The sequence below is a fragment of the Nannobrachium achirus genome (genome assembly GCF_963921795.1).
Source record: "Nannobrachium achirus genome assembly, chromosome: 7".
Lineage (NCBI taxonomy): Eukaryota > Metazoa > Chordata > Actinopteri > Myctophiformes > Myctophidae > Nannobrachium > Nannobrachium achirus.
In genome coordinates, this window is record NC_137816.1 from 63,571,130 (window position 1) to 63,598,069 (window position 26,940).

Consider the following 26,940-nt stretch of genomic DNA (forward strand, 5'->3'; position numbering starts at 1 on the left):
GGCTTCAATTTGACTCAACATTTGACTTTTACTACTTTCAATCAGTGTTCAGTTTGTGACTCACACCAAGACTTGAGATTTTAGTATTTAGTCGACTGAGACTAGACTAAAGCACCATTCCCACTGGGCACGATAACTATACAGATAACTCTATATTTCACCTGTATTTTTGTCATGGTTGGTGTGAACGCGATTTAAAACTATATTTTGTATAGTTATGGTTATAGTGCTCAGTGTGCTTTTTTCTGCTGAGGAAGTTTGTCTTTGTAGTGTTTACTGTATTCGTAAGACAGCCTTGAGTGTTCATTTAATGTTTACTTTTTTGTTTATATTAACTTGTCTTAACCCTGAACGCAAATCTGTGCCACTTTAGATTTGAACCACTTTAACCATTACTTTATGCTTTAACTCGCTGCAAGCTTGTAGATCTGCTATTTTTATTTTATTTTTTACATTTTGTGCAAGTCTTTGAATATTTTTGACCCGGGTCTATAAATGTCTTCTAAATCACTCTTCTAAATCAGTGGTTCTCAAACTTTTTCATGTGAAAGACCCCCAAAATTACATGTATTTGGCCGCGGACCCCTGTCTCAAAATATGTTGTTCCAGGGATCCCCAGAAGCAAATCATTTGTTACAAATGTTCGCTTTTAAAAAGATATATTCAAAGACTATTCAATTCTTTTGAAAGAAAAGAAGCAGCTGTATGTATTGTTAATTTGATATACAGTAAGTCTCCAATCTGTATTGTGATAATCAGTGGTGTAAAGTAACTAAGTACATTTACTCAAGTACTGTGCTTACATTAAGTACAATTTCGAGCTATGTTTTACTTTACTGGAGTATTTCCAATTTTCAGTATTTTTACTTCTACTCCGCTACAGCTCAGAGGCAAATAGTGTATTTTTACTCCACTGCAATTATTTTAAAACTTCATAGTTACTTTGTAGATTGATTATTATTACAAAACATACATTAACCACTCCAGCCTTATATGTATTTCTCCCAACTGAAAATAGACGATCTACAAGCTCACAGTGTGTGGCATTGTGAGCTTGTAGATCTGCTATTTCAAAAGAGTACTTTCTACTCTTGGTAAAACATGTCTTTTGAAAGGCGCTGAGAGAAGCTGGTGTAGCAAGTTCAACTTGATATAAGTGTCCAATCTGCAGTGGTGTAAAGTAACTAAGTACATTTACTTTACTGGAGTATCTACTATTTTCAGTACTTCTACTTCTACTCCACTACATCTCAGAGGCAAATATTATGCTTTACTCCATTACAATTATTTTACAACTTTAGTTACTAGTTACTTTATATACTTTGATTATCATTACAATATATACATTAACCACTTCAGCTCTGTATGCATTTGAAAATAGCCAATCTTCAAGCTCACAAGGCGTCACCTCGAGCTTGTAGATCTGCTATGTTCAAAAGATTTTTATACATTTTAACATTTTGAAAACTTGTGAAATGGGAAATTCTGCATAATGACTACTTTGTACTTTTGGTACTTTAAGTATATCCCATTTACCAATACTTTTGTACTTTTACTCAAGTAAATTCTGATTACCGGACTTTTACTTCTAACAGAGTATTGATACTTTTACTCAAGTAAAACATAAACACATTTTCCAATCTGTATATTAACATTACAGAATTGAGCCCTTGCATTTTGCAAGGATGCATGGAGTTCTGTTGGTGCTGGCAGCCGCTCTGCTTCTGGACACAGTGGAGAGCCAGCCTGGTGAGTGCATCTTTAACACTGCATTTCTGAATGACTTAGAATAGGAAGGAGTCATAAGCTTTATTGTTTCGATTACATTTGATTACATTATTACTACTACTACTACTACTATTACTGCTACTACTTTATTTCTGCCATCGGTGAATGTGTGTGTGAATGGGTGAATGTAATGCACAATCTCTGTAAAGACACGCACGCACGCACGCACGCACGCACGCACGCACGCACGCACGCACGCACGCACGCACGCACGCACGCACGCACTCACAACTGACTAAATAAAACCAGTAAGACTCCCTAATAGGGCAAAAATGTGTTTTTCCAAAATCTTCCTGATCCATGTTGATGACATGAGTGTAGACATACCGTGTAGTGATTTTCGTGATTTTCGGGCAAAATCTGTAGGAGCAGTGTCCAAAAATGTGTTTTTAAAAATCGGCCTGAAGGTGGCGCTAGAAGAGGGCCATGTGAGAAATGAGGGGTGGGGTCTCCGCGTTGCCTTGGCGGAAGAATAGGTACCGGGCCCGGCTCTCCCGGACGCTCCTAGCCGGAGTTACGGCATTTTATGTGAGCTGCAGTGGAGGGGGTCCTCCACTGGGGGCGCCACCACTTTTGCATCCGTTCTGGAGCACCAGGAGTGGGTGGTCCCCAGGAATTCCCCGTGAGCAGCCCCGTTGGGGTGGTGATTTGGTAATTTTTGCACATTTGGTCATTTTTTACACCTGGGGGTCCCCCAGGGACCTGGGGGTCCCTGGAGCTCCGGGGGTCCTTGGAGGTTGTAGTTTGGCAGGTAAGGAGTGTGTGTGCAAAACTTGGCATGGATGGGGGCAACGGTTGTGGAGATATGAGCAGGGCAAAAGTGTGACGTGTGACAGACGGACGGACAGCCGGTGGAGGTTTTGATAGTAAATGCAATATAAAAAATATAACTGTTTTTTTTTTTTCTCAGTGCCAGACCAGCTCCCTGGTGAAATCAAAGAGATGGTGAAGGCAGCTAAAATCAAAATGGATATGGAATTCAAATTCACCAGGGACGAGTGAGTATACTATTCATACCAACCTGTTGAGAATGTTAAAGAAATAAGAATCAGAATCAAACATAATTGTCAAATCACAAGTATGAAGATGTCCAATCAAACACAAGTGTGTAGGTTTTTCAAAAAAATAAATAAAAAAGGATCCAAAACAAAACAATACATTTATTTTATTTTATTTTCTATATGAGGTTTCTTCCCAAAATGCATGACTATAACATATAATTTTCCAAACAACTCACGCTCTAACGCTCTAACGCTCACGCTTATCTACGTTTATCTATTCACTCGCTTCAGCAACTGATCCCAAAGTTCACATGGTATTGGCCATTAGCATTAGACCAACGCTGACGGAGCCCGAATTTCATTTCTCCCAAATTAAAGCTGTTTATTAGCGTTTTCTTAGCCTGTTGTCAGGGTTACGGTCCGTTCCTCCAGGCCATGGGATCTGTAGCCCCACACACACACCCCTCTCTCACAGTTAGGAATGTGCATTCTCTCTCTCTCTCTCTCTCTCTCTCTCTCTCTCTCTCTCTCTCTCTCTCTCTCTCTCTCTCTCTCTCTCTCTCTCTCTCTCTCTCTCTCTCTCTCTCTCTCTCTCTCTCTCTCTTGCTTTTACCGGGTGCGTTTGATGTGTGTCTCATCTTCCAACGGGTATAAAAAAACTATGTGGAGCAAGCGCATTCATACTTCTATTCACCTAAATTTGCTGTTAAATTATTTGCATCATAAATATACACTCCTCCATGAGCTGCTCCTTACATTATGATGCTCCCACATATTCTCACGCACGCACCACAGTAACTTTCCCCACAACCCACACTCTGCACATATTTTGAAGCACATATCTTCGAACGGGTAAGGTCTAGTTAACATAAACATAACACTGTCTGTCAGTTATGTAACAAAAGAGGAATACATAGGATTGAATAGGAATAAACCTGACATAGCCCACATTATTTACTGACTTGCTCCTGAGTCAGTAAAAAAAAATAAAAAATCACAAACCAATGTGACTTAGGCCTTTTCCTTGGCCCAAGTCACACTAGGGTGATAGGCCATTATACTAAAAGGGGCAGGAAAAGCATGATCCTTCAATTTTGAGGAAGGCAATTTTACTAGCCATAAATCATAACTCTTGTAGAGTGTGTTTATTTTGAAGACGTTTTCTCTCTACAAGAGTTATAAAGGGGAGCAGGGACGTTCTTGCTGGGTGAGCCCTTCCGTCCATTTTCTGCTCCAAACATGTACAAATCAATATATAAGGTGCTCACCGCATTGTCCAAACAGTTTTCTACCAACCCGTCCACTTGTCTGCATGTGTTAGTCCATATGTTTCAATAAATCCATGTTTACTTTACCAGAGTTATGATTTATGGCTACAATTTTACCAAAGGTGGCCATTGTCACGAGGAGTCATTATTAAGCAAAAAGATAATTTTCCTCAAAAAATTACTTAGGCCATTAGTTTAAAAAGGTGACAATGACCAATTCAACACAGAAGCGTGTGCTTTAGTTTCTACTGTCATGTCCAATCCATCATAGAATGATAGGCCGGATCGAGAGGGACCCCAGCGTCCTCTCCAATGCTCTGCTCACCATGAAGCAGCCTGTGGGATCCAGCCGGACCGCGGTGCGCTTCGCTGACATCGCCTCCATCAGCATCAGCATGGCGATGGCCAATAAGAAATCAGGTTGGCTTTCTGCTGTACTGGGCATTTTTCATGAAACGGGAACTCGCACATAATTATCAAAAATGTTTTATTCATTTTTTTGTAAATCAAACTACTTGATTTAACCCATTTAGAACGGGTACACATTATTGTGTATCATTATTTTATGCTATAACTATTGAAATAGCAGATATACAAGCTCACAGCGCGGCACCGAGTGCCGCGCTGTGAGCTTGTAGATCTGCTATTTTTGAAAAGTCTTGAAAATTTGAATTTTGACCCGATTCTATACGTGTCTTTTGAATCCTTCTAAGGTTTTTTGAAAAACCTATATGTTATATGTCAGCAATCTGGCTTACCCATCGTCAAAGAAAAGGTCCTTTTCACTTAAATGGAGCTCAGTTAGTCTGTTCTTGAGAGACTACTATGTCAGTGGTTCTCAAACCTTTTCATGTGAAGGACCCCCAAACTGATATGTATTTGGCCACGGACCCGCATCTCAAAATATTTAGTTCCAAGGACCCCCCCAGAAGCAAAATTTGAGTTACAAACGTTCGCTTTGAAAATACATAATTATATTCAAAGATTTGCACACATTTTCACGACTTTTTCAAAAATAGCAGATTTACAAGCTCGCAGCGCGGCACTCGGTTAACCAGTAAGACGCCTAAGGGCGAAAAGCGCCATGTCTTGGCGATGTATATCGGGCCAGTTACCCATATATGGAGACCCCTGGTACCCATATATGGAGACCCCTGGTACCCATAGATATTCACAGATATGGGCTTGATATTGATGACATTAGGGATCTCCATATATGGGCATAAAAGGATTGTGGTTCCCCTGGCATCACAGGGATCTCCATATATGGGCATAAAAGGGATTTGGTTCCCCTGACATCACAGTGATGTCAGAGCGTGATGTCAGAGCGGCTTTTAACAATACATATTCAAAGATTTGCCAAAAATGGCAAGATTTTTCAAAAAATAGCATATCTACAAGCACACAGCGCGGCACTCGGTGCCACGCTGTGAGCTTGTAGATCTGCTATTTTTCAATAGCTAAAGTATGAAATTAGGCCTAAATTGGTTAATATTTTCAGAAATCTCCAACAGGCTTTCTCTCTGTGGAACCAGAGACGTCTGCAACAGTATACAGTATATACAGTATACACTCTATTGGAGAAATACAAGGTGTAAAGGTGTTGTTGACGCTTTGTATCTCCGTCCCAGACAAGATCTCTGAGAAGGACATGGACCTCATATTGGATTTGTCCGGCTGCTCGGCCAAGACTCGCCCCCTCCCTTCCTGCCCGAGAAAGTCCGCGTTCCGAACGCCCTCCAGCGTGTGCAACAACAGGTGAGACACCAAGAAGCAAAGATGTACCCGATACCAGTCCGTCGTTCCCGATACACAGGACTGCAACTCTTCTGAGAGTGTACACATTTTGTACAATCTCAGAATTATGGGGGTCTTTGAAATTAAAACGTTTCGGAACCACTGATCTATAGGCATAGATACAAAAAATAAATATAAAAATATTGATTCATTAATAATTGTTAAAGTGCAGCAACAAGTTATTAAAATAATGATGTAAGAGTATAAAACAGTAGTGCAACATCTACTGAAGCATTCAAAATATGATTTTAAATGACATCATCATTGGATTGACACAAATTAACTTGCATTCTAAGTATTGCTAACATTAATTAATGAGATTAATTCATGTTAACATTAATTGCCGTAATCTCAGTCAGTTAGTAGATATGAGCAACTTGTAGTTGCTGATGTTTCCATGCTAACATTGTTTTATTTGTTGTTAACAAATAGTTAATATGAGGCAGAGCAAGCACTGCACACATAGCAAGGCTGTACACATTAATGTTGCAACCTATATTGTGGATGTACCATTCAATCCAGTTACTGTAGCACTTGTTTTGAATCCTTTTGGGGGTGTTGACATTGTCATCTGTCCATTTGTCAATTTGGTCAAAGAAATTGGGTGAAAATAACTAATATTTTGTAATGTAATGATTTGTAATGCAGGCTCAGATGTGTTGCCAACCCATGTGGTCATGTGATCCAAGATGGCCGCGGTGTGAATAAGGTCTATTGCTTCACTTTGAGCCACTGGTTAGCGTTAGAAAAAAGTTATGTCCCATTGGAAGTGAAAAAAGGTCCCAAAACCAAACACCTTTCCCTGTCTCCGGACAACATCAAAGCTGATTAGGACGCGATGGGTGGAGTGGGGGTGACGCGAAGGTCAGTTGGATTTTTCCAACTGGACCGAAGCGAAGCGTTCACGCCGCCTCATTCGGATGGTTGGCGCCACGCCTGGTCGCGCGTCGTCCTGTCTTTGCACTCACTTTATGTATGTAATCGCACCGCTCCAACTATCCAGGTTTGAACGCAGCATAACAAGAAAAAGAAGCTAGCTGTACAATCTGTAATCCTTGCCTTTACCTGCTATGTAAATATTTTCAAAAACATATATTCAGATATTAATAAGGGTAATAAGTGTAATAATAAAAGATTCATGTCTATTTTTTCCTTGAAAGGAACAACCCGTTTCTAGGGTCTTCCAACACAGCCTTCGTCCGCTGGCTTCCTTCGGATTACGAGGATGGTTTCTCTAAGCCCAGAGGATGGATTCGTAGACGCCGCCGCTTTAAATGCATCCTCCCTTTGGTACATGAACACAGCACTGTGTTTAGTTTAGTTTAGTTTAGTTTAGTTTAGTTCACTTTAAATGCATCCTCCCCTTGGTACATGAACACAGCACTGTGTTTAGTTTAGTTTAGTTCACTTTAAATGCATCCTCCCCTTGGTACATGAACACAGCACTGTGTTTAGTTTAGTTCACTTTAAATGCATCCTCCCCTTGGTACATGAATACAGCACTGTGTTTAGTTTAGTTCACTTTAAATGCATCCTCCCCTTGGTACATGAACACAGCACTGTGTTTAGTTTAGTTCACTTCACTTTAAATGCATCCTCCCCTTGGTACATGAATACAGCACTGTGTTTAGTTTAGTTCACTTTAAATGCATCCTCCCCTTGGTACATGAACACAACACTGTGTTTAGTTTAGTTCACTTTAAATGCATCCTCCTCTTGGTACATGAATACAGCACTGTGTTTAGTTTAGTTCACTTTAAATGCATCCTCCCCTTGGTACATGAACACAACACTGTGTTTAGTTTAGTTTAGTTTAAATCACTTTAAATGCATCCTCCCCTTGGTACATGAATACAGCACTGTGTTTAGTTTAGTTTAGTTCACTTTAAATGCATCCTCCCCTTGGTACATGAACACAGCATTGTGTTTAGTTTAGTTTAGTTCACTTTAAATGCATCCTCCCCTTGGTACATGAACACAGCACTGTGTTTAGTTTAGTTCACTTTAAATGCATCCTCCTCTTGGTACATGAATACAGCACTGTGTTTAGTTTAGTTCACTTTAAATGCATCCTCCTCTTGGTACATGAATACAGCACTGTGTTTAGTTTAGTTCACTTTAAATGCATCCTCCCCTTGGTACATGAACACAGCACTGTGTTTAGTTTAGTTCACTTTAAATGCATCCTCCCCTTGGTACATGAACACAACACTGTGTTTAGTTTAGTTCACTTTAAATGCATCCTCCTCTTGGTACATGAATACAGCACTGTGTTTAGTTTAGTTCACTTTAAATGCATCCTCCCCTTGGTACATGAACACAGCACTGTGTTTAGTTTAGTTCACTTTAAATGCATCCTCCCCTTGGTACATGAATACAGCACTGTGTTTAGTTTAGTTCACTTTAAATGCATCCTCCCCTTGGTACATGAACACAGCACTGTGTTTAGTTTAGTTCACTTTAAATGCATCCTCCTCTTGGTACATGAATACAGCACTGTGTTTAGTTTAGTTTAGTTCACTTTAAATGCATCCTCCCCTTGGTACATGAACACAGCACTGTGTTTAGTTTAGTTCACTTTAAATGCATCCTCCCCTTGGTACATGAATACAGCACTGTGTTTAGTTTAGTTTAGTTCACTTTAAATGCATCCTCCCCTTGGTACATGAACACAGCACTGTGTTTAGTTTAGTTCACTTTAAATGCATCCTCCCCTTGGTACATGAACACAGCACTGTGTTTAGTTTAGTTCACTTCACTTTAAATGCATCCTCCCCTTGGTACATGAATACAGCACTGTGTTTAGTTTAGTTCACTTTAAATGCATCCTCCCCTTGGTACATGAACACAGCACTGTGTTTAGTTTAGTTCACTTTAAATGCATCCTCCTCTTGGTACATGAATACAGCACTGTGTTTAGTTTAGTTTAGTTCACTTTAAATGCATCCTCCCCTTGGTACATGAACACAGCACTGTGTTTAGTTTAGTTCACTTTAAATGCATCCTCCCCTTGGTACATGAATACAGCACTGTGTTTAGTTTAGTTTAGTTCACTTTAAATGCATCCTCCCCTTGGTACATGAACACAGCACTGTGTTTAGTTTAGTTCACTTTAAATGCATCCTCCCCTTGGTACATGAACACAGCACTGTGTTTAGTTTAGTTCACTTCACTTTAAATGCATCCTCCCCTTGGTACATGAACACAGCACTGTGTTTAGTTTAGTTCACTTTAAATGCATCCTCCCCTTGGTACATGAATACAGCACTGTGTTTAGTTTAGTTCACTTTAAATGCATCCTCCTCTTGGTACATGAATACAGCACTGTGTTTAGTTTAGTTCACTTTAAATGCATCCTCTCCTTGGTACATGAACACAACACTGTGTTTAGTTTAGTTCACTTTAAATGCATCCTCCTCTTGGTACATGAATACAGCACTGTGTTTAGTTTAGTTCACTTTAAATGCATCCTCCCCTTGGTACATGAACACAACACTGTGTTTAGTTTAGTTTAGTTTAAATCACTTTAAATGCATCCTCCCCTTGGTACATGAATACAGCACTGTGTTTAGTTTAGTTTAGTTCACTTTAAATGCATCCTCCCCTTGGTACATGAACACAGCATTGTGTTTAGTTTAGTTTAGTTCACTTTAAATGCATCCTCCCCTTGGTACATGAACACAGCACTGTGTTTAGTTTAGTTCACTTTAAATGCATCCTCCTCTTGGTACATGAATACAGCACTGTGTTTAGTTTAGTTCACTTTAAATGCATCCTCCTCTTGGTACATGAATACAGCACTGTGTTTAGTTTAGTTTAGTTCACTTTAAATGCATCCTCCTCTTGGTACATGAATACAGCACTGTGTTTAGTTTAGTTCACTTTAAATGCATCCTCCCCTTGGTACATGAATACAGCACTGTGTTTAGTTTAGTTCACTTTAAATGCATCCTCCCCTTGGTACATGAATACAGCATTGTGTTTAGGTTAGTTCACTTTAAATGCATCCTCCCCTTGGTACATGAATACAGCACTGTGTTTAGTTTAGTTCACTTTAAATGCATCCTCCCCTTGGTACATGAATACAGCACTGTGTTTAGTTTAGTTCAGTTTAGTTCACTTTAAATGCATCCTCCTCTTGGTACATGAATACAGCATTGTGTTTAGTTTAGTTTAGTTCACTTTAAATGCATCCTCCCCTTGGTACATGAATACAGCACTGTGTTTAGTTTAGTTCACTTTAAATGCATCCTCCCCTTGGTACATGAATACAGCACTGTGTTTAGTTTAGTTTAGTTCACTTTAAATGCATCCTCCCCTTGGTACATGAACACAGCATTGTGTTTAGTTTAGTTTAGTTCACTTTAAATGCATCCTCCCCTTGGTACATGAATACAGCACTGTGTTTAGTTTAGTTCACTTTAAATGCATCCTCCCCTTGGTACATGAACACAGCACTGTGTTTAGTTTAGTTCACTTTAAATGCATCCTCCCCTTGGTACATGAACACAGCACTGTGTTTAGTTTAGTTCAGTTTAGTTTAGTTCACTTTAAATGCATCCTCCCCTTGGTACATGAATACAGCACTGTGTTTAGTTTAGTTCAGTTTAGTTTAGTTCACTTTAAATGCATCCTCCTCTTGGTACATGAACACAGCACTGTGTTTAGTTTAGTTTAGTTCACTTTAAATGCATCCTCCCCTTGGTACATGAACACAGCACTGTGTTTAGTTTAGTTCAGTTCACTTTACTTTAGTGTAGTTTACTCTGTATTAAGTTAAGAAATGTACAGGAAAAGTAACTAGTAACTAAAGTGTTAAAATAAATGTAGTGGAGTAAAAGTAAACATTTTATCTTTTTTTTTTTACAACAAGGGTTCATATTTTACATTGTAATTAGAGAAAAGAAAAGACGAGTGTTAAAATGTTTTCATTTAGGCCTACTGCTTTCTATTGTTTTAGCGATTTTTGTATTTTGATTTCAGTGGGTGGGGGCATGCGTGCAAGTGGCTAAATATGTCTTTTTAGACACAATAAGCCGGCAATGTCTTTGTTACTATTTACACCAGCCCCCGTAAGTCACATCTGCCCATGAAAGATTGCGATGAATCTTGGGAATTGGCTTATTGTGTCTAGAAATACATTTTTAACCACTTGCATGCATGCCCCCAACCTGGGGGCATGCATGCAAATCAGAATCGTTAAAATCAATAACACGATAGAAAGAAGGAAATGAAAACATTTTAACACTCATGTTTTCTTTTCTCTAATGACTATCTAAAATATGAACCCTTATTGTAAAAAAAACAAAGTTGTCCTTTAAGTAGATTACTTAGGTAAATGTACTTAGTGACTTTACAGCACTGCTTGTCTCTGGCCAGGCGAGGAGAGTGTCCAACCGCGTGCTGACCACGGCCAACGAGGACGTGGAGAGCGACTCTGTCTACAGCCACCTGCAGACCATCTTCGGCCAGTGGACCGACCACGACCTGACCTTCACCCCTATCTCTGCCGTCATCCGCACCTACGAGGATGGCCAACAGTGTGACGAGACGTGTGAACACAAAGCGCCTTGTTTCCCTATTAGGGTGAGTGTCGCAGCATGGCAGTTAGTGAATATACAGTGTATGCCAGGGGTTTTCAAAGTGGGTGACGGGGCACCCTGGGGTGCCGCGACGGCAGTCCAGGGGTGCCGCGACGCGAGATCATTTGATAATATTTGGAATTTATTTTGGACACTTGAAAAAAATATTTAGTATCATTTTAAACTTCAAGTACAAAGTTATTTTCAGTCAGTTCTAACCAAAATGGCTATTATCTCAACGTTTTCCTCGCAACATAATCACTAAAATATCATTACTGTCAGGCAGTAGTGAAAACAGCCGATCTACAAGCACACAACACCTCACATTGCGAGGCGTTGTGTGCTTGTAGATCTGCTGTTTTCACTAGTTTAGTACATTTTATAGATGATAATACAAAACGAACGGTTTTGGACATACAAGGTTTCCACCTGACAACGACGATATGCTATAAAAATAAGGTGCTGGGAGTGAAAATTATAATGTAGGGGTACCTCGGATTAAAAAAATATTTATGGGGTGCCCTGAGACAAAAAAAAAAAAAATTGGGAACCCCTGGTGTATGCAGTACATACAGTACAGTAGTTTGTGTAGTCGCGGGGGGAAATCTCCTGATGTAGAAATCTATTTCTACATCCCATTATTTACTGGCGTCAGCAGGTTACTGAGGTTAGGGACGGGTTAGGGTTTGGGTCAGGTTTAGGCATAGAGGTTAACATTCACCAGCGTCGGCAGGTTAGCATTTCACCGGTAAAATACTGAGACGTAGAACAAATGTTATGTTGGAATATCAACACGCTCACGAGTCGCGGTCCCATCGGAACGGGACAACATACCAAGGCCTTGTGGGCAAGACTGAAAGAACACAGAGATCTTTCTTTTACCAAGCGGTAAGACTTTTGAACAAATAGTGCAAATACATACATACAAGGTGATGTTTTAATTTAGTGGATACTATTAAGATTTGTTACTTTTTTAAAACCTAAAGTACACTTTTAGCTAACGTTTTAGATTTTTATTATGTGATGGTACCTTTACATATAGGCTATTTATATTATCTTTTCTACTAATGAACTGCATATCAGAGGAGCCCTGACAAAAGAATTTCACCCTTCTTCTACTGTAAAGTATTTTTTAAAGTGTGCCAATAAATGATGTATTGTGATTGAGTAATATTACACAGTATATTCATAGGAGTGGCAGTGGCTCAGGAGGGTAAAGTGGTCCGTCTGGGAACCGGAAGGTTCCCGGTTCAATCCCGGGCTCCCCCAGAGTTAGTGTCGAAGTGTCCTTGAGCAATACTCCTAATTGCAAAACCCCTAATTGCTCCTGATGAGCAGGTTGGTTTCCTCCCCATCGGTGTATTAATGTGTGTGTAAATGGGTGAATGTAATGCACAATCCGCTATATAAATGCACCATTTACATTTATACAGAAAACATTTTGTTAATCTAACCGCACTGTAGGGCATTCACGAATAGTGATTTTTAGTATTCGAATTAATCGACCTCTAAGTATTAGAATAGTCAAATATTCGACAGGTCTGGCCAAACTGTCAAATATTAAGTAAGCAAGAGGCGAACATTGTAAAAATAGCAGATCTACATGAGCATGTAGATCTGCTATTTCCACAATATTAATCTGTGGAACTGAGTCACATTAAATGTAATACCTACAATTCCAAGGGCTTGTCAGAGTGGGGTCTCCAGTTCAAATATGTTTATTTTGGGGGTCGCTAACTAAAAAGGTTTGAGAACCCCTGGTATAGAGCATTAACAAATTTATCCACCAGGGGCATTGACAACTCATTCTTAACGCTTCCAGTGCCAGCCCCTAGAGGGCACCAAAGAATGCCAGACTTTCTCCCATAGGGGACTGCATTAGCATCCGGGGGCTCACGTTGCAGTGACGCGCGTGCTCACGTTCGTGCACGTCATGGAAAGGTCCCGGATGATAATGCTAACAGAATAGCTATTCCCATTTTGTCATTTTAAAGATCATTTTTCGGCGATTTCGCCGTAAATAAACCTCGCGACACATCCCTAAAAACACAATCCAGAGATATGGGCCTCCAAAGATGTGGTTTTTCATTGGATTCGGCGGCGATTCGCGGCTACGTTCGCGGCTCACGGCCGGCATGGCTTCCCCAGGATTTGGACCACTGGATTTTAAATTTAGGCTCAGGCTTCAGAAGGCCTCGGAACATTTTATTAATTTCATTAAAAATCCCGAACATGTTCGGGATAGGCACACTGGACTACGTTCCGGAAGCGGCGCTGAACATTCGGTGAACATTGGGGGTCTCAAAAATGTATTTTAAACCATTTTTAATGGAATATATCGTCGGACCATGTAAAATGGCTAGCTGGCTAGCGTAGGACGAGCCAGGACCACCCACGGCTCTACAAGCAGCTCAGGGTAAGTCAATTAATAAAAAAAAAATAGTTTTGGATTGAACATATCCCGAACATGTTCGGGATAGGCACAGAATGAGTTAAGACTTCCTATCTAGCCAAGCTTTATAAACTATATATAAGATAAAGATAAAACAATCCAAAAATAAAAATAAGCGAATATTCGACTTCGGTGAACAACGTCGAATGGTGACTTTGCTATTCGAATATTCGAATATTTGGTGAATGCCCTACCGCACTGTTTATCCATGAAGTCTGAGACGCTGAGCCCCAACGTGTTTCTGTCCCCCCCCCCCCCCCCCCCCAAAAAAAAAAAACAGATCCCCAGAAGAGATCCCCGCAGAAGAGATCCCGCTTTCAGCAACACTGACAATCAGTGCATCCCCTTCATCCGCTCGGCGGCCGGCTGCGGCTTCGGCAACAACGCGTCGATGCTCGCCGTGCGTCAACAGATGAACACCATCACGGCGTTCATCGACGGCGGCCAGGTCTACGGCTCGGACGGCATCAAAGCCGGCGATCTCCGCAACTTCACCAGCGACAGGGGCCTGCTGCGGGTCAACACGCGGTTCCGCGACGACCGCCGCGAGCTCCTGCCCTTCAGCACGGTGACCGCCAACATGTGCGCCACGCGGAGGAAGATCACCAACGTCCTCAATGCCGAGGAGGTGCCCTGTTTCGTTGCCGGTGAGTGACGATTGCTATGATTTTTTCTGGTTTCACCAGCCACGTAGCAATGGTGCAAAATGTACTCACATCGTTTACTTAACTGTTAAGTAAAAGTACCAATACTGCAATGTAGAAATATTCTGTTACAAGTAAGGCTGAAGCCACGCCAAAGTACCTATGAGAGTGGAATCCCCATTCCGCCAATGAGAATGGAGCGCTTTTTTTTTAGATATCCTCAACTGACATGAAACCGCCCCCTTCCCTTTGAAATGCATTGGCTGGAAATGATTCCACTCTCATAGGTACTTTGGTGTGGCGTCAGCCTAAAATTAAAGAATTCTAAATTCACTAAAAAGTAGAAAAGTACAGATGTACTTGAAGTAGCCTCGCGTTGTGAGGCATTGTGAGCATGTAGATTTGCTATTTTCACAATAGAACCGTGTTATACAAAATGTAATGCCTCAACTCTTAGTGCTCATTTTGGGAGTTGAGAACCACTGATCTAACTAAGGGTGTTGGTGATGATTCAGTTGAGTCACAGAACAAGATGACGCCAGGCAGTCTCACACGGAAGGTTCTGAAGGTCAATACACACACATAGAGTATAAATACAGTATAGGACACGTGACCTGACCAGAAGATATGAGACAAGGACACAAACAGAATGGATAGGAATAAAACATGCAGGGACGTGCTGACCATTGGGAAAAGCGGGACAACTCCTGAACGGCCGGTTAATTCCCGGCCTGGCCATTAGAAAAAATAAATAAAATAAAATGTTGGCCTTTGTTCCATTTTGGGGGCTGGGCGGCCAACAAAGTTAATTGTCACTTACGGGCAGAAACCTTGTATCTCCAAGTTTCAAATTTGTATGTTTTTTCGTAAAGTAAAGCCCTGCTTCATAATACAAGACTGTCGCACTAAACTAGTGAAAACAGCAGATCTACAAGCACACAAGCTTGTAGATCGGCTGTTTTCACTAGTTTAGTTCATTTTTTAAATGATAATACGAAATGGACGGTTTTGGACATACAAGGTTTCCACCCGACAACGACGAAATATTACTCATGTAATTGGCCCACTGGCTTGTCACTTTGTCACAAATCTTTGAGTAGCAGCAGCGCTATAGAGAGAGATCTCTCTGTATAGCACGCAATGAGGGCCTCTCCAACTCTTTTTCCCGGGCTGAATCAGGGGCCCAGCATGTCCCTGAAAACATGCATTTTGGTGTCATTGTGCACAGACAGACAGTCAGTCTATCTGACAAAGTAGTTGATGGTCATCGTATCAATATCGGTTGTGCTCACACAAGTGATTCGCAGCATGTATTGTACTGTACTGGGTCAAGCAGATAAAGGTCACAACATATGACAAAGATTCAATAGCTATCCTGTGTTATACAAACAAATAAAGTTTAGGAACACTCAAGTCAAAGTAGGTTTAACCATTTATTGCATAAATGGAATGAGTAAATCTAGATGTGGAAAATGCTCAAGTAAAAGTACTCAAGTAATTACTCAAGAGTAGTTTTTTTTTGAGGATCTGTACTTTTAAAGTCATTTTTAAATGCTCTAATTTTACTCTTACTTTTGAGTAATTTAAATAGTAAATACTTGTACTCTCCGTCTTCCCCTTTCTCTCATTCGTGACCCCGAGATACTTAAACTCCTTCACTTGCTTCCTTGCTTAGTGTATGTTTCATAATATTATATAATCTATATCTGCAAAGTAACTAAAGTTAAAAATGTATTGGAGTAAAAGTACAACATTTGGATCCGGGATGTAGTGGAGTAGAAGTAAAAGTGTTGGAAATTGGAAATACTCAAGTAAATAAAAATAACTAAAAGCTGTACAATACTTAAGTAAATGTACTTAGTTACTTTGCACCATGTCTATAAGTCGTTGTTGTAAGTTAGGTGTCTATCAGCCGCCTTGTGTTTTTCTACTGATTACTGCATGGAGACTTGAGTTCAATATGTATTTGTCACATTCCTAAGCCAATAATTTGATTACAATAAATGTACCCCCGTCAATAGAAAAAAAGTCATTTTTGGGGGTGAACTACTCCTTTAAAACCTTAAATGACAACCTTTCCTCGCCGTGCGACAGGTGACGAGCGCTCCAACGAAAACATCGGACTGACGAGCCTACACACGCTGATGCTGCGCGAGCACAACCGTCTGGCGCGAGCTCTGGGCAGCCTCAACCCCAAGTGGAAGGGAGAGAGGATCTACCAGGAGACCCGCAAGATCATGGGAGCCTACCTACAGGTGGGTACTACCCGGTAGCAATAAGCTTCGGGCTTATCAAGCCTGTTATGGAGCATACCTAGTCTGGTTCCAGCCCATAGAACCCGCCCACTCTCAGACTCTTTCTCTGGTCTGGATCTGGGTACATGAAACGGCCGTTCCCTCTCCAAAATTGTGGCTCCTCCAATGAGCGCGGGGGGTGGGGGTGGGTCTAACGAATATCCAATCCACGCAGCAGTTGAAACGATTCAAACGAAGTTCACACACCAGGTAGACACACGCACACTGATTTCACCAAGCTGTTAATGTTGATTACATGTTTCTGGTCGCAGTTCTGTGAGGAAGCAGTCACTGGCACAGACAGAGACACACACACACGCCGTGCGGCCCGATCACCGTGCGTCGCGATCACTCGTGTGCGGCAGCGCGCGTGCACGCTCGCACAAAAGTCCCTCCCCCAGAAATTGTTCAGAATAGGGCACAGTTTCAGACTAAACCGTGAGCTGAGTCTGAAATCAGGCTAGAGCATACCGGCCCATGACGTCATGTTTAAACAATCAAGATAAGAGGCGATCAAGAAATTATTACACTTTTCATAATATACTGTATAGCCATTTAAAACTTATTGCACATTAATGAAAGCTTGTTTTAATGATATTTAATGATAATGTTTTGTACTTCGTCAATTGTCATCTTCTTAACTCATACCTCGCGATCCCCGTAGAGACCGTAGATTTCCCGCTGTACCGCGCTGCCATGCCCGTAGAGCCCGCAAAGTTTAATTAGCTTTAATCATTATGAAAGGATTAAAAGTATTAGCGCAGATTTTCGCTGATTCTGGCTCTTTAGGCCCGCCCCCCTAACTGTATCCGGTCATTTCCGGTCTGGACCGGATCCAGCTTTCCGTATCCAGTCTGAGCCTGGGCCATAGTCCCGCCTCCATTGGTTTACTGTGTAACAGAAGTGGAAGCTACTGGGCGATGGAACGCTCGTTTTTCAATCCGATTTTTGCGTTTGGAAACTTTGATCCAGTCTCTACACGCCTGGATTATGATCCCCGCACATATCGTGCGTTTTGTGCGCGAACGTGTCCACGTGTTACCATAGCGCACAGTTGGCTTTTTTCAATGCTTTTTCATGTAAACACTGGCTGATAAGCAGAGATACAGCGTGGCAACGGATATGTCTTTTTCAATGGGGTTTTTTGTATTCGAAAGCTTGTCACCGAGTCTACACGTCTACTAGATGAGTCGCGCACAGATTGTGCACGATGCGTGCGCGTGCCCACGTTAAAAGGTAAGGACAATTTGGCAGCTGCTTACTACAGCTATGTTTAAAATGGCAGAGAAAAAGTTAAGTAGATGGTGGTCAGAAACAAGCTCACAGTCACAACAACTGGCCAAAATTGTTCAGAATTTGTCGTCTCACGTCTTTCCACAAAATAATATAAAATGCTCTCAATAAGCAGGATCAATATGGTGCTCATGATCAATAAAAAATTACGATAACTAAAAACGAATTAGGCACTCCAGGTGTTAAGTACAGTACTTAAGTACTTAGTACTTAAAGCCCCTTTTCGACAGCAGCTTTAGCACCACACTATACGACACTACACCACACCACACCACACCACACCACACCACACCACACCACACCACTTAAAATATCTACATTTTCCATTACACAAAAGCACTCCTATCGGTAAGAAACAAATTGACCCTTTTAACTGTGATTATAATGCAATATGAATTTGTATTACAACTATCCTAATTATAATACACTACTAGTAAGACGCCTCAGGGCGACAGTGATGTGGACATCAGGGATGTGGACATCAGGGATCTCCATATATGGGCATAAAAGGGATTCTGTTAGTGTGACATCACAGGGAAGAGTGGTTCCCCTGAAATCACAGTGACATCAGAGCCTGCTGACATCATGATGACACATTTTTACGGTCTATGGGTTTGCCCATAGAAAAGGTGTACACGTCTACACGGACGCAGACAAGCTGTGGGTGTTTTTCATGGTAAAGTGCGACCTTCGGTCGTAATAATGGATTATAACTGTGATTATAATACACTATAAAGGATGAATGTATTACTATGATAACTATAATACACTAAAATAGATTATAATATTGGTTATAACACAATATAATCTATTATCATGTTGTACTGTATTAAAACTATATCCTGGTGGTCTAAATGAAACGTCAGAGAGTGATCAGTCATTATGGAGTGTTTGGCCCTGTTTGGCCTAGCTCAGATCTGGATTGGATACTTTTTAGTACCACGTTTAGTACCACTTTCACACCACTCTACCCAGGTCCTTGAAGTGGAAAACCTGGCACAAGTGGGCGGTGTGGTGTGGAGTGGTGTGGTGTTGGGCCATGTCAGTGGAAAAGGGGCTTTAGTTACGTCACACCACTGCTCTCTCTCTCCCCCGACGTGAAGGTGATCACGATCAGGGACTACTTGCCCCACATCGTGGGCGAGGTGCCCGCGTACCCCGGCTACGACGAGAAGGTGGACCCCAGCATCTCCAACGTCTTTGCCACCGCCGCCTACCGCTTCGCCCACCTGGACATCCAGCCATTCATGTTCCGTCTGGACCAGACGTACCGGCAGCACCGCCAGTTCACCAGCCCCTTGCTGCACAGAGCCTTCTTCACGCCCTGGAGGCTCGTCTTTGAAGGTACAGTATCAGAGACGTGCAGGGAATGTTAAAGAGGCAGGGGCTGAAATTTCTAAAAGGGCCTTTTGGGGGAAATATCGAAAATAGCAGTCAGACCTCCAAGCTCACAACAACACGTTGCAGCGCGACGCGTTGTGAGCTTGGAGGTCTGCTATTTTCGGTGCGTCATACCACACTGAACTAAAGCATAATCAAGTGAATACTGGAGATGTGGCGTACTGTATGGAATTCTACACAGAGAGGGCAATTATTTCAACATAAGATACCGCATTCAAGTTCAGGAGAGTTTGGACAAGCTTAGGCAATTCTCCTCTCTGCGCAGAAATCCATGCCGTTACGCCACATCTCCAATACAGACATGATTATGCTTAGTTCAGTGTGGTATCAAGCACCGAAAATAGCCAACATCCAAGCTCACAAGCTCACAGCGCGTCGCGCTGCACCGCGTTGTGAGCTTGGAGATCTGCCATTTATGATATTTTTAAACATTTCAGCCCCTACCTCTCTAACATTATCTGCACGTCCCTGCCAACAGGTGGCATAGACCCCATTATGAGAGGCCTGATGGGTCGCCCGGCCAAGCTGGGCACACAGGACGAAATGATGCACGACGAGCTGAGGGACCGGCTCTTTGAGATCTCTGAGCGTTTGGCCCTGGACCTGGCCTCGCTCAACCTGCAGAGAGGAAGGGACCACGGGCTGCCTAGTGAGTACCTTCTGTTACCTTCTGTTACCTTCTGTTACCTCCTGTTACCTTCTGTTACCTTCTGTTACCTTCTGTTACCTCCTGTTACCTTCTGTTACCTTCTGTTACCTTCTGTTACCTCCTGTTACCTTCTGTTACCTTCTGTTACCTTCTGTTACCTTCTGTTACCTCCTGTTACCTTCTGTTACCTTCTGTTACCTTCTGTTACCTTCTGTTTAGCTATACTCTCAACCTGCAGAGAGGAAGGGACCACAGGCTGCCTAGTGAGTACCTTCTGTTTAGCTATACTCTCAACTAGTCAGGTAAAATTAGAAGAATAACTGTCAAATCTGGGAATAAATTCCTTACCAAACAATTTCTTCACCAATGTGTTTGTAAAGGTGTCTAGTAAGTAGTAACATATCAAACAAATATTGAAATTCAACATCCCTAGCAAAATGTTTGACAGCTAGGGTAATTCTGGGACTTACTATACACTGTACTATAAGGGGAAAAAAATCACTCCCAAAAATCTGCTTTAAGTGGGGTGTGAGGGGTCTAACTAGGTGTTTTTAATTATTCTGAATCCATTGCAAGCATTTGTTTTGCACGAAAAACATTCTTTGGGTTATAAACAGACCCAAAAGAACTATGCTTTAGTGATGAGTCATCACTTTTCACAGTGGTATGGGGGTCCATTTTTGGCCATATATAATAAAAGTGCCTTAAATGACAGTTCCGTGAGTGCTGGTATTCTCTTGTTTTATAGAATCGGGTCAAAGATATTCAAAGACTAGCACAGATTTTCAGGATTTTACAAAGAAGAGCAGATCTACACGCTCGTAGAGTGACAATTGGTGCCGCACTGTGAGCTTGTATATCTGCTATTTTATCTTATTTTATCCTATGTTATGCTATTTTTATCTGCTATTCTCTTCACGATCGTTAAGGAGCCACACGATGGCGCCAGAGCCAGCAATAAGTGGCCAATGATTTCTTCCATAGGCCGCTGCTTTTATTTTGAAGGGCCAGAAGCAAAGTGTGCACACTTGGTGTCACATCACACGATAACCTGGATGTTGTTATTGTAACATACAGTAGAAGCCATTGCCAGCGATAATCTATCATTGTCGTGCTATTTTGCCATGAAAAAATAGTGGTTAAGGGTGATCAGAACGATCTAAAAGCTCACAACGCGTCGCAATAATCATGATAAGAAATTTTCATATCGTCCCCAGGGGCATAGTTCTGCCGATTTAAAATGACTTCAATACGGAACTAAAACCTCCTATGATTGGCCGCTAGTTGCGCTGTTTTCCCCCCTGGCCGATCGCAAAAAGAATTGCCCTCCATTGGATCCCATTCATTTTCCCCTTTCGTTTTCTAACCTTAATTAACATTTTCATGAATACTGTATGGTTCCTATCGCTAGTTAAAAATTGCCTTTCAATCACCATCATATTCGTTTTCTCGAAATGTGGTCCAATGTATTTTAAAATAAATTATAAAGTTGCGGGGGGGGCGTGGCCAACTAAACTGATACCAGCCGGCTGTGTTCTTCTTCGTGTGCTGTATTTCGGGAGGCTCCGACCACATTCTCCCATGTATCCCTGCGTTGCACGTGACTGTTGGCAGCCAATAGCATCTCTGATGCCTTTACAATTCTATGATGGCGACACCCATTCCAAGGGGTAGAAAGGGCCATTTGCGCTGCATAGAAACCAATGGCTTCGCTTCGTCCATATTTTTCTACAGTCTATGATCGTCCCATCCTTACAGGCTACACCAAATGGCGCAGGTTGTGTGGTCTCTCGGAGCCCAAGACCCTGTTGGACCTGATCACACTGTTGGGGAACCGCCGGCTGGCCAGGAAACTCTTCTCCCTGTACGGCACCACGGACGAGATCGACGTGTGGATTGGAGGCGTGTCCGAGCCCTTCCTACCCGGCACCCGGACCGGGCCCCTGTTCGCCTGCCTCATCGGTAGACAGTTCCAGAATATCCGTCAGGGAGACAGGTAAACCCATTCACTGCCGAAAATAGCTGATCTACAAACTCACAACGTGTCGCGTCAGCTATCTTCGGAGTGTGACACCCACACACATCCAAGCTTAAAAAATGCCTTGTCTTTTAGTTCTACCTATTATCTCTTCTACACTAGTCCCTCCATAACATTGTGTAGATCTGTCATTTGTTTTACCAGTTTGGGTCCCCAGTTTGACGCCCCTGTTTGAGTCTCTGGGCCCAAAATAATCAAACCATTGTTCATGTGAACAGGGGCGTCACACCAAATTCTGGGCCCTGGGTACAAGGATTCACTGCGGGCCCCCCAAGAATGTTAACTATTGAAAAATAGCAGATATACAAGCTCACAGCACGGCACCCGCGCTGCGAGCTTGTATATCTGCTATTTTTGAACAATCGTGAAAATGTGTGCAAGAAACCTATGTCAAGGACCCCCAAGATGATATGTATTTGGCCACGGACCCTGATCTCAAAATATTTAGTTCCAGGGAACCCCAGAAGCAGAATTTGAGTTAGAAATGTTCGCTTAAAAAATACATATATTCAAAGATTTTCACACATTTTCACAACTTTTCAAAAATAGCAGATCTACAAGCTCGCGGCGCGGCACTCGGTGCCGCGCTGTGAGCTTGTATATCTGCTATTTTTCAATAGATAAAGTTATTAGGGCCCCTACACCTTGGGCCCCAGTAACTCAGTCCCACTTTCCTACCCCTTGTGACGCCCCTGCATGTGAATCCATTTCAGACTGTGGTGGGAGAACCCAGGGGTGTTCACTCCCAAACAGAGGCATTCCCTGCAGCAGACGGAGCTGGCCCGCATCATCTGTGACAACACCGGCATCACGGAGCTCCCCGCCAAGCCCTTCCTGAACACACCCATAGGAGAGTTCACCAAGTGCACAGACATCCCTGAATTCGACCTCCAACCGTGGAAGGACGGTAGGGACTGAGCATCTTGAGCACCCCCCCAACCACACATTAATTAATCATATTAACACAATTGCGTCCAGGAACGTGATAGGAATTACGGCGGTGTGGCGCCGCCGCCAAGGCCCCGCTATCACGTCCAGGGACGTGTTACCTGGTTACCATGGTTACCAGGTAAACAGGCGCTTCTGCTTCATGATGCAACACGGCCGCCATCATGAGGAAGTGTGTAATCTCCATAGGCTCCTATTCATTGCTGCTGCAAAGAAATGGCTTTATCTTGGAATCTATCTGGCCCAGAACCGTTTTTTTTTTTTTTTTTTTTTTTTTTCACGGTGACACTGGGCAGCGACGGTCAGCTGCGGTTAAAAATTTTGAGCGGTGGTCACACCGTCTCCTTAGCGTGACTGTGTGTGTAGCTATGCTCGTGTGTGTCTGTATGTAGCCGGAGCATCATCTGCAATACCGCTGAGTGACCAGTGGCGGCCTGGGTGAGCATGTATGTATGGGGTGCAGTTTGGGTCATAATTCAAAATCACACACACACACACACACACACACACACACACACACACACACACACACACACGCACACACACACACACACACACACACACACACACACACACACACACACACACACACACAGACACACACACACACACACACACACACACACACACACACACACACACACACACACACACACACACACATACACACACATACACACACACACGCCACCCCGCACATACTTCAAACATGGGTTTGATTTTACATTTCCGTGTGAAAGTAAACATACTGTTCGCCATTACAACATTGTGAATTTCCACAACATGGACACGATCGGGGCTTCCGGGGCTCTTCAAAATAAAGCGCAAGTGAATGGCGGCACTCTGTAGCCAAATAATTACAAAAATAATGGCATCCCAAGTACACACAAATAGTATTGTTGCATCTCTCTTATATTATTTGATAATCTGGCCAATGTTCCAGTTTTTTAAAGTATAGTTTGTTTATCACTTTTGATGCAGTATGGCCTTTCTTCCTTCCTTCCTTTCTTCCTTCCTTCCTTCCTCATGTGGGGACCCCCCTGGGGGTCCAGAGCCACAGGTTGAGAACCACTGTCTTAAGGCACAAATACATTCTGTATGTTTGACCGATTTGACGGAAGACGATTGACACTATCTTTTTTTTTTTCCATTCTTTCTTTTTTTCTCACACACAAGGTATAACCACTGTTACACATGACATACCAAACATTGACATAGTTTTCCATACGTTTACCATCCGATAGATTTATACATTTAAATGCAACATGCGCCCTTAATGCCAAAATGTAATGGTGACCTCATGTTGGTTTGAATATCAAAACTGGGGATGTCATTATTTTAGAAATGATTTGGATACAGAGTGCAGAGAGCTCACTGTGCTTTATTTTGAAGAGCCTCGGAAGCCACGATCGTTTCCATGTTGTCAACCGGCGTGTTTACTTTCACATGGAAATGAAAAATTCCAACCGCGGCCGACCGTCTAAGCGTTCTGTGAAGTAGATTCCGAGATAAAGCCGTTTCTTTGCAGCAGCAATGAATAGGAGCCTACAGTATGGAGATTACATGCTTCGTGGTGATGGTGGCCGAGTTGCATCATGGGATATGACGTTTTTTTTTTTTTTCTCTCACCAGCCGCCGCGGCAGCACCTGTTTACCTGGTAACCATGGTAACCAGGTAACACGTCCCTGGACATGATAACGGGGCCATGGCGTCCCACCGCGGTAATTCCCATCACGTTCCTGGACCCAATTGGCATCGGAAGTGTTTTTAATAATCATTCCTTTTGTCCCCCTATAGGGTCGCAGCACCAGTCACTCTAGCTGCGAGCGGGTCCCGTGGACACAACAAGCAGGCACGCCTACAACACCAGAGGGAGCACCCACGATCTGGTGCCCCTCCGAAATGTAGCACAAACATGGGACATTTCTCATTGTACTATACTCTGCCACCAAGGTGGAATGCCCTGAAGTCACCCATTAAAGGAGTAGTTCACCCCCAAAATGACTTTTTTCCTACTGGTTACTCATGCCATGGAGACTTGAGTTCAATCATATCTTTTTGTATTTTTCACATTCCTAAGACAAAAAAATTGATTATAGTAAATTTACCCCCATTGATTCCGCATTTGGGACCCGAACTGGAATCAATGGGGGTCATTTTTTTGTAATGAAATTATTGTGTTAGGAATGTGACTTAAACAAAAAAAAAATATTATTGAACTCAAGTCTCCATGGCGTGAGCAATCAATAGATATAAAGTCATTTTGGGGGTGAACTACTCCTTTAAAGGATGTGAACTGGCCAGAAAAAGCATCCGTCGGGAGGTGGAGTTCGATGTTAATTCCCATTGATTCAAGGGGTACATACACACCGTTTTACCCTTTACTCCTATGTATTTGTATTTGTTGATGACATGTAATTTAAATGAATTTAAGAGTTAATATTCTATGCTCTGTTGTTTATGAATTGAATACATATAGGACCACGATGGAAAACATTTTGTGTGTTATCCTTTTTAGACTATTGTTTTACTTATTTTGACTAATAACATACAGGGACGTGCAGAGAATGTTAGAGTGGCAGGGGCTGACATTTCTAAAAGGGCCTTTTGGTGGAAACAGCACTTTTGGTGGAAATAGCGCTTTTGGTGGAGGTCGGCTATTTTCGGTGCGTGATACCACAAGGAGCTAAGCATAATCAAGTCAATACTGGAAATGTGGCGTAACGGCATGGATTTCTACACATAAGATGCTGCATTCAAGTTCAGGAGAGTTTGGACAAGGCAATTCTCTTGAATGCTGCATTGTATGGTATGGACAGGGGGCATTTGCATTTCTTTCACCATAGTAAAAAGTAATTCAATTCAGTGCATTCATGGTCTGGAGAGGGCACTTTTTACAGACTGATAAAAGGGCAGTGGCTCATGCCCCCTTTGATGTCTATGTGTGCATGTGCCTGCTAACATATTCAATCAATCGATCATTCTACACTGTTAATGTGCAATACATGGCACCAAAACCTCCTTTCACCTGTGTGACGCGTTACTGTAATAATACTACTTTTGTCGGTAACAAGTAGTGTAACGGCACTACTCCTCCGAATATATTAATAACACTACAAATACTGCCTGGTCGCGTTACTCGTTACTCGCTACTTTTGTGCCTGCAGTTCCTGCTTCTGCCTTCAGCAGGAACCGATTGTAAACATCATCACTTGTCTTTTAGAACATTGGAACTGCCATTTCCCTAAAATAACTAACCAGAGATGAGGTAATCAAAGTGATTTTCAGCGCAGCAGCATGTCACGGTGACACTGTGCCAATCAAGCAGCAGCCACGCGACAGAAATGCAGCGCGAGGCGTTGTGAGCTTGTAGATCGGCTATTTTTGGCTACAGTTCCCACAATATGGATACTAGGCTTCAAGTGGTTAATATAAAAAGGATTGGAAGATTTGGAGGACCCCCTGTAGTAACTCTGAGGACCCCCTAGGGGTGTCGGACCCCCTGTTGAAGACCCGTGATCTAAGGAATCAGTCCCATCCTCTTTTACAGTACACTTTAAGACATAATAAGACAGAATAAAGCCATAATAAGAAATACGGTTTGCCCTAGTCCATGAACATTGTTATGACCTAATCCTACTTCAATTTAACATTGTGTTGTTTTCTATATGATCTTTTTGTCTTGTTTTTTGTTGTTTTTTCTTTCTCTTGTTGACCATGCATACTGTTTGACTGTTTTTATTTCTTTGACAACTGTGTTTGTTTTGCCCTGTTGTGAAGTGCA

The 26,940-nt window shown here is 42.2% G+C and overlaps 2 protein-coding genes across 2 annotated transcripts in view; one reads left to right on the forward strand and one right to left on the reverse strand.

The window, feature by feature from the left end:
• LOC308288915 (multiple epidermal growth factor-like domains protein 10) overlaps nt 1-26,940 on the reverse strand; it is a gene marked incomplete at its 3' end in the record, with an annotated part of 138,144 nt that overhangs the window by 68,630 nt on the left and 42,574 nt on the right. The window lies entirely within an intron of this gene.
• On the forward strand, nt 1,686-23,125 carry LOC308288043 (myeloperoxidase-like; the record flags this gene model as incomplete). Its single annotated transcript, XM_080729387.1, has 12 exons — nt 1,686-1,749; nt 2,699-2,786; nt 4,329-4,477; nt 5,689-5,815; nt 7,015-7,144; nt 11,234-11,440; nt 14,226-14,535; nt 16,627-16,787; nt 19,223-19,463; nt 19,999-20,169; nt 21,928-22,165; nt 22,921-23,125. 12 exons carry the CDS (start codon nt 1,686-1,688, stop codon nt 23,123-23,125), a joined length of 2,091 nt encoding a protein of 696 aa, XP_080585513.1.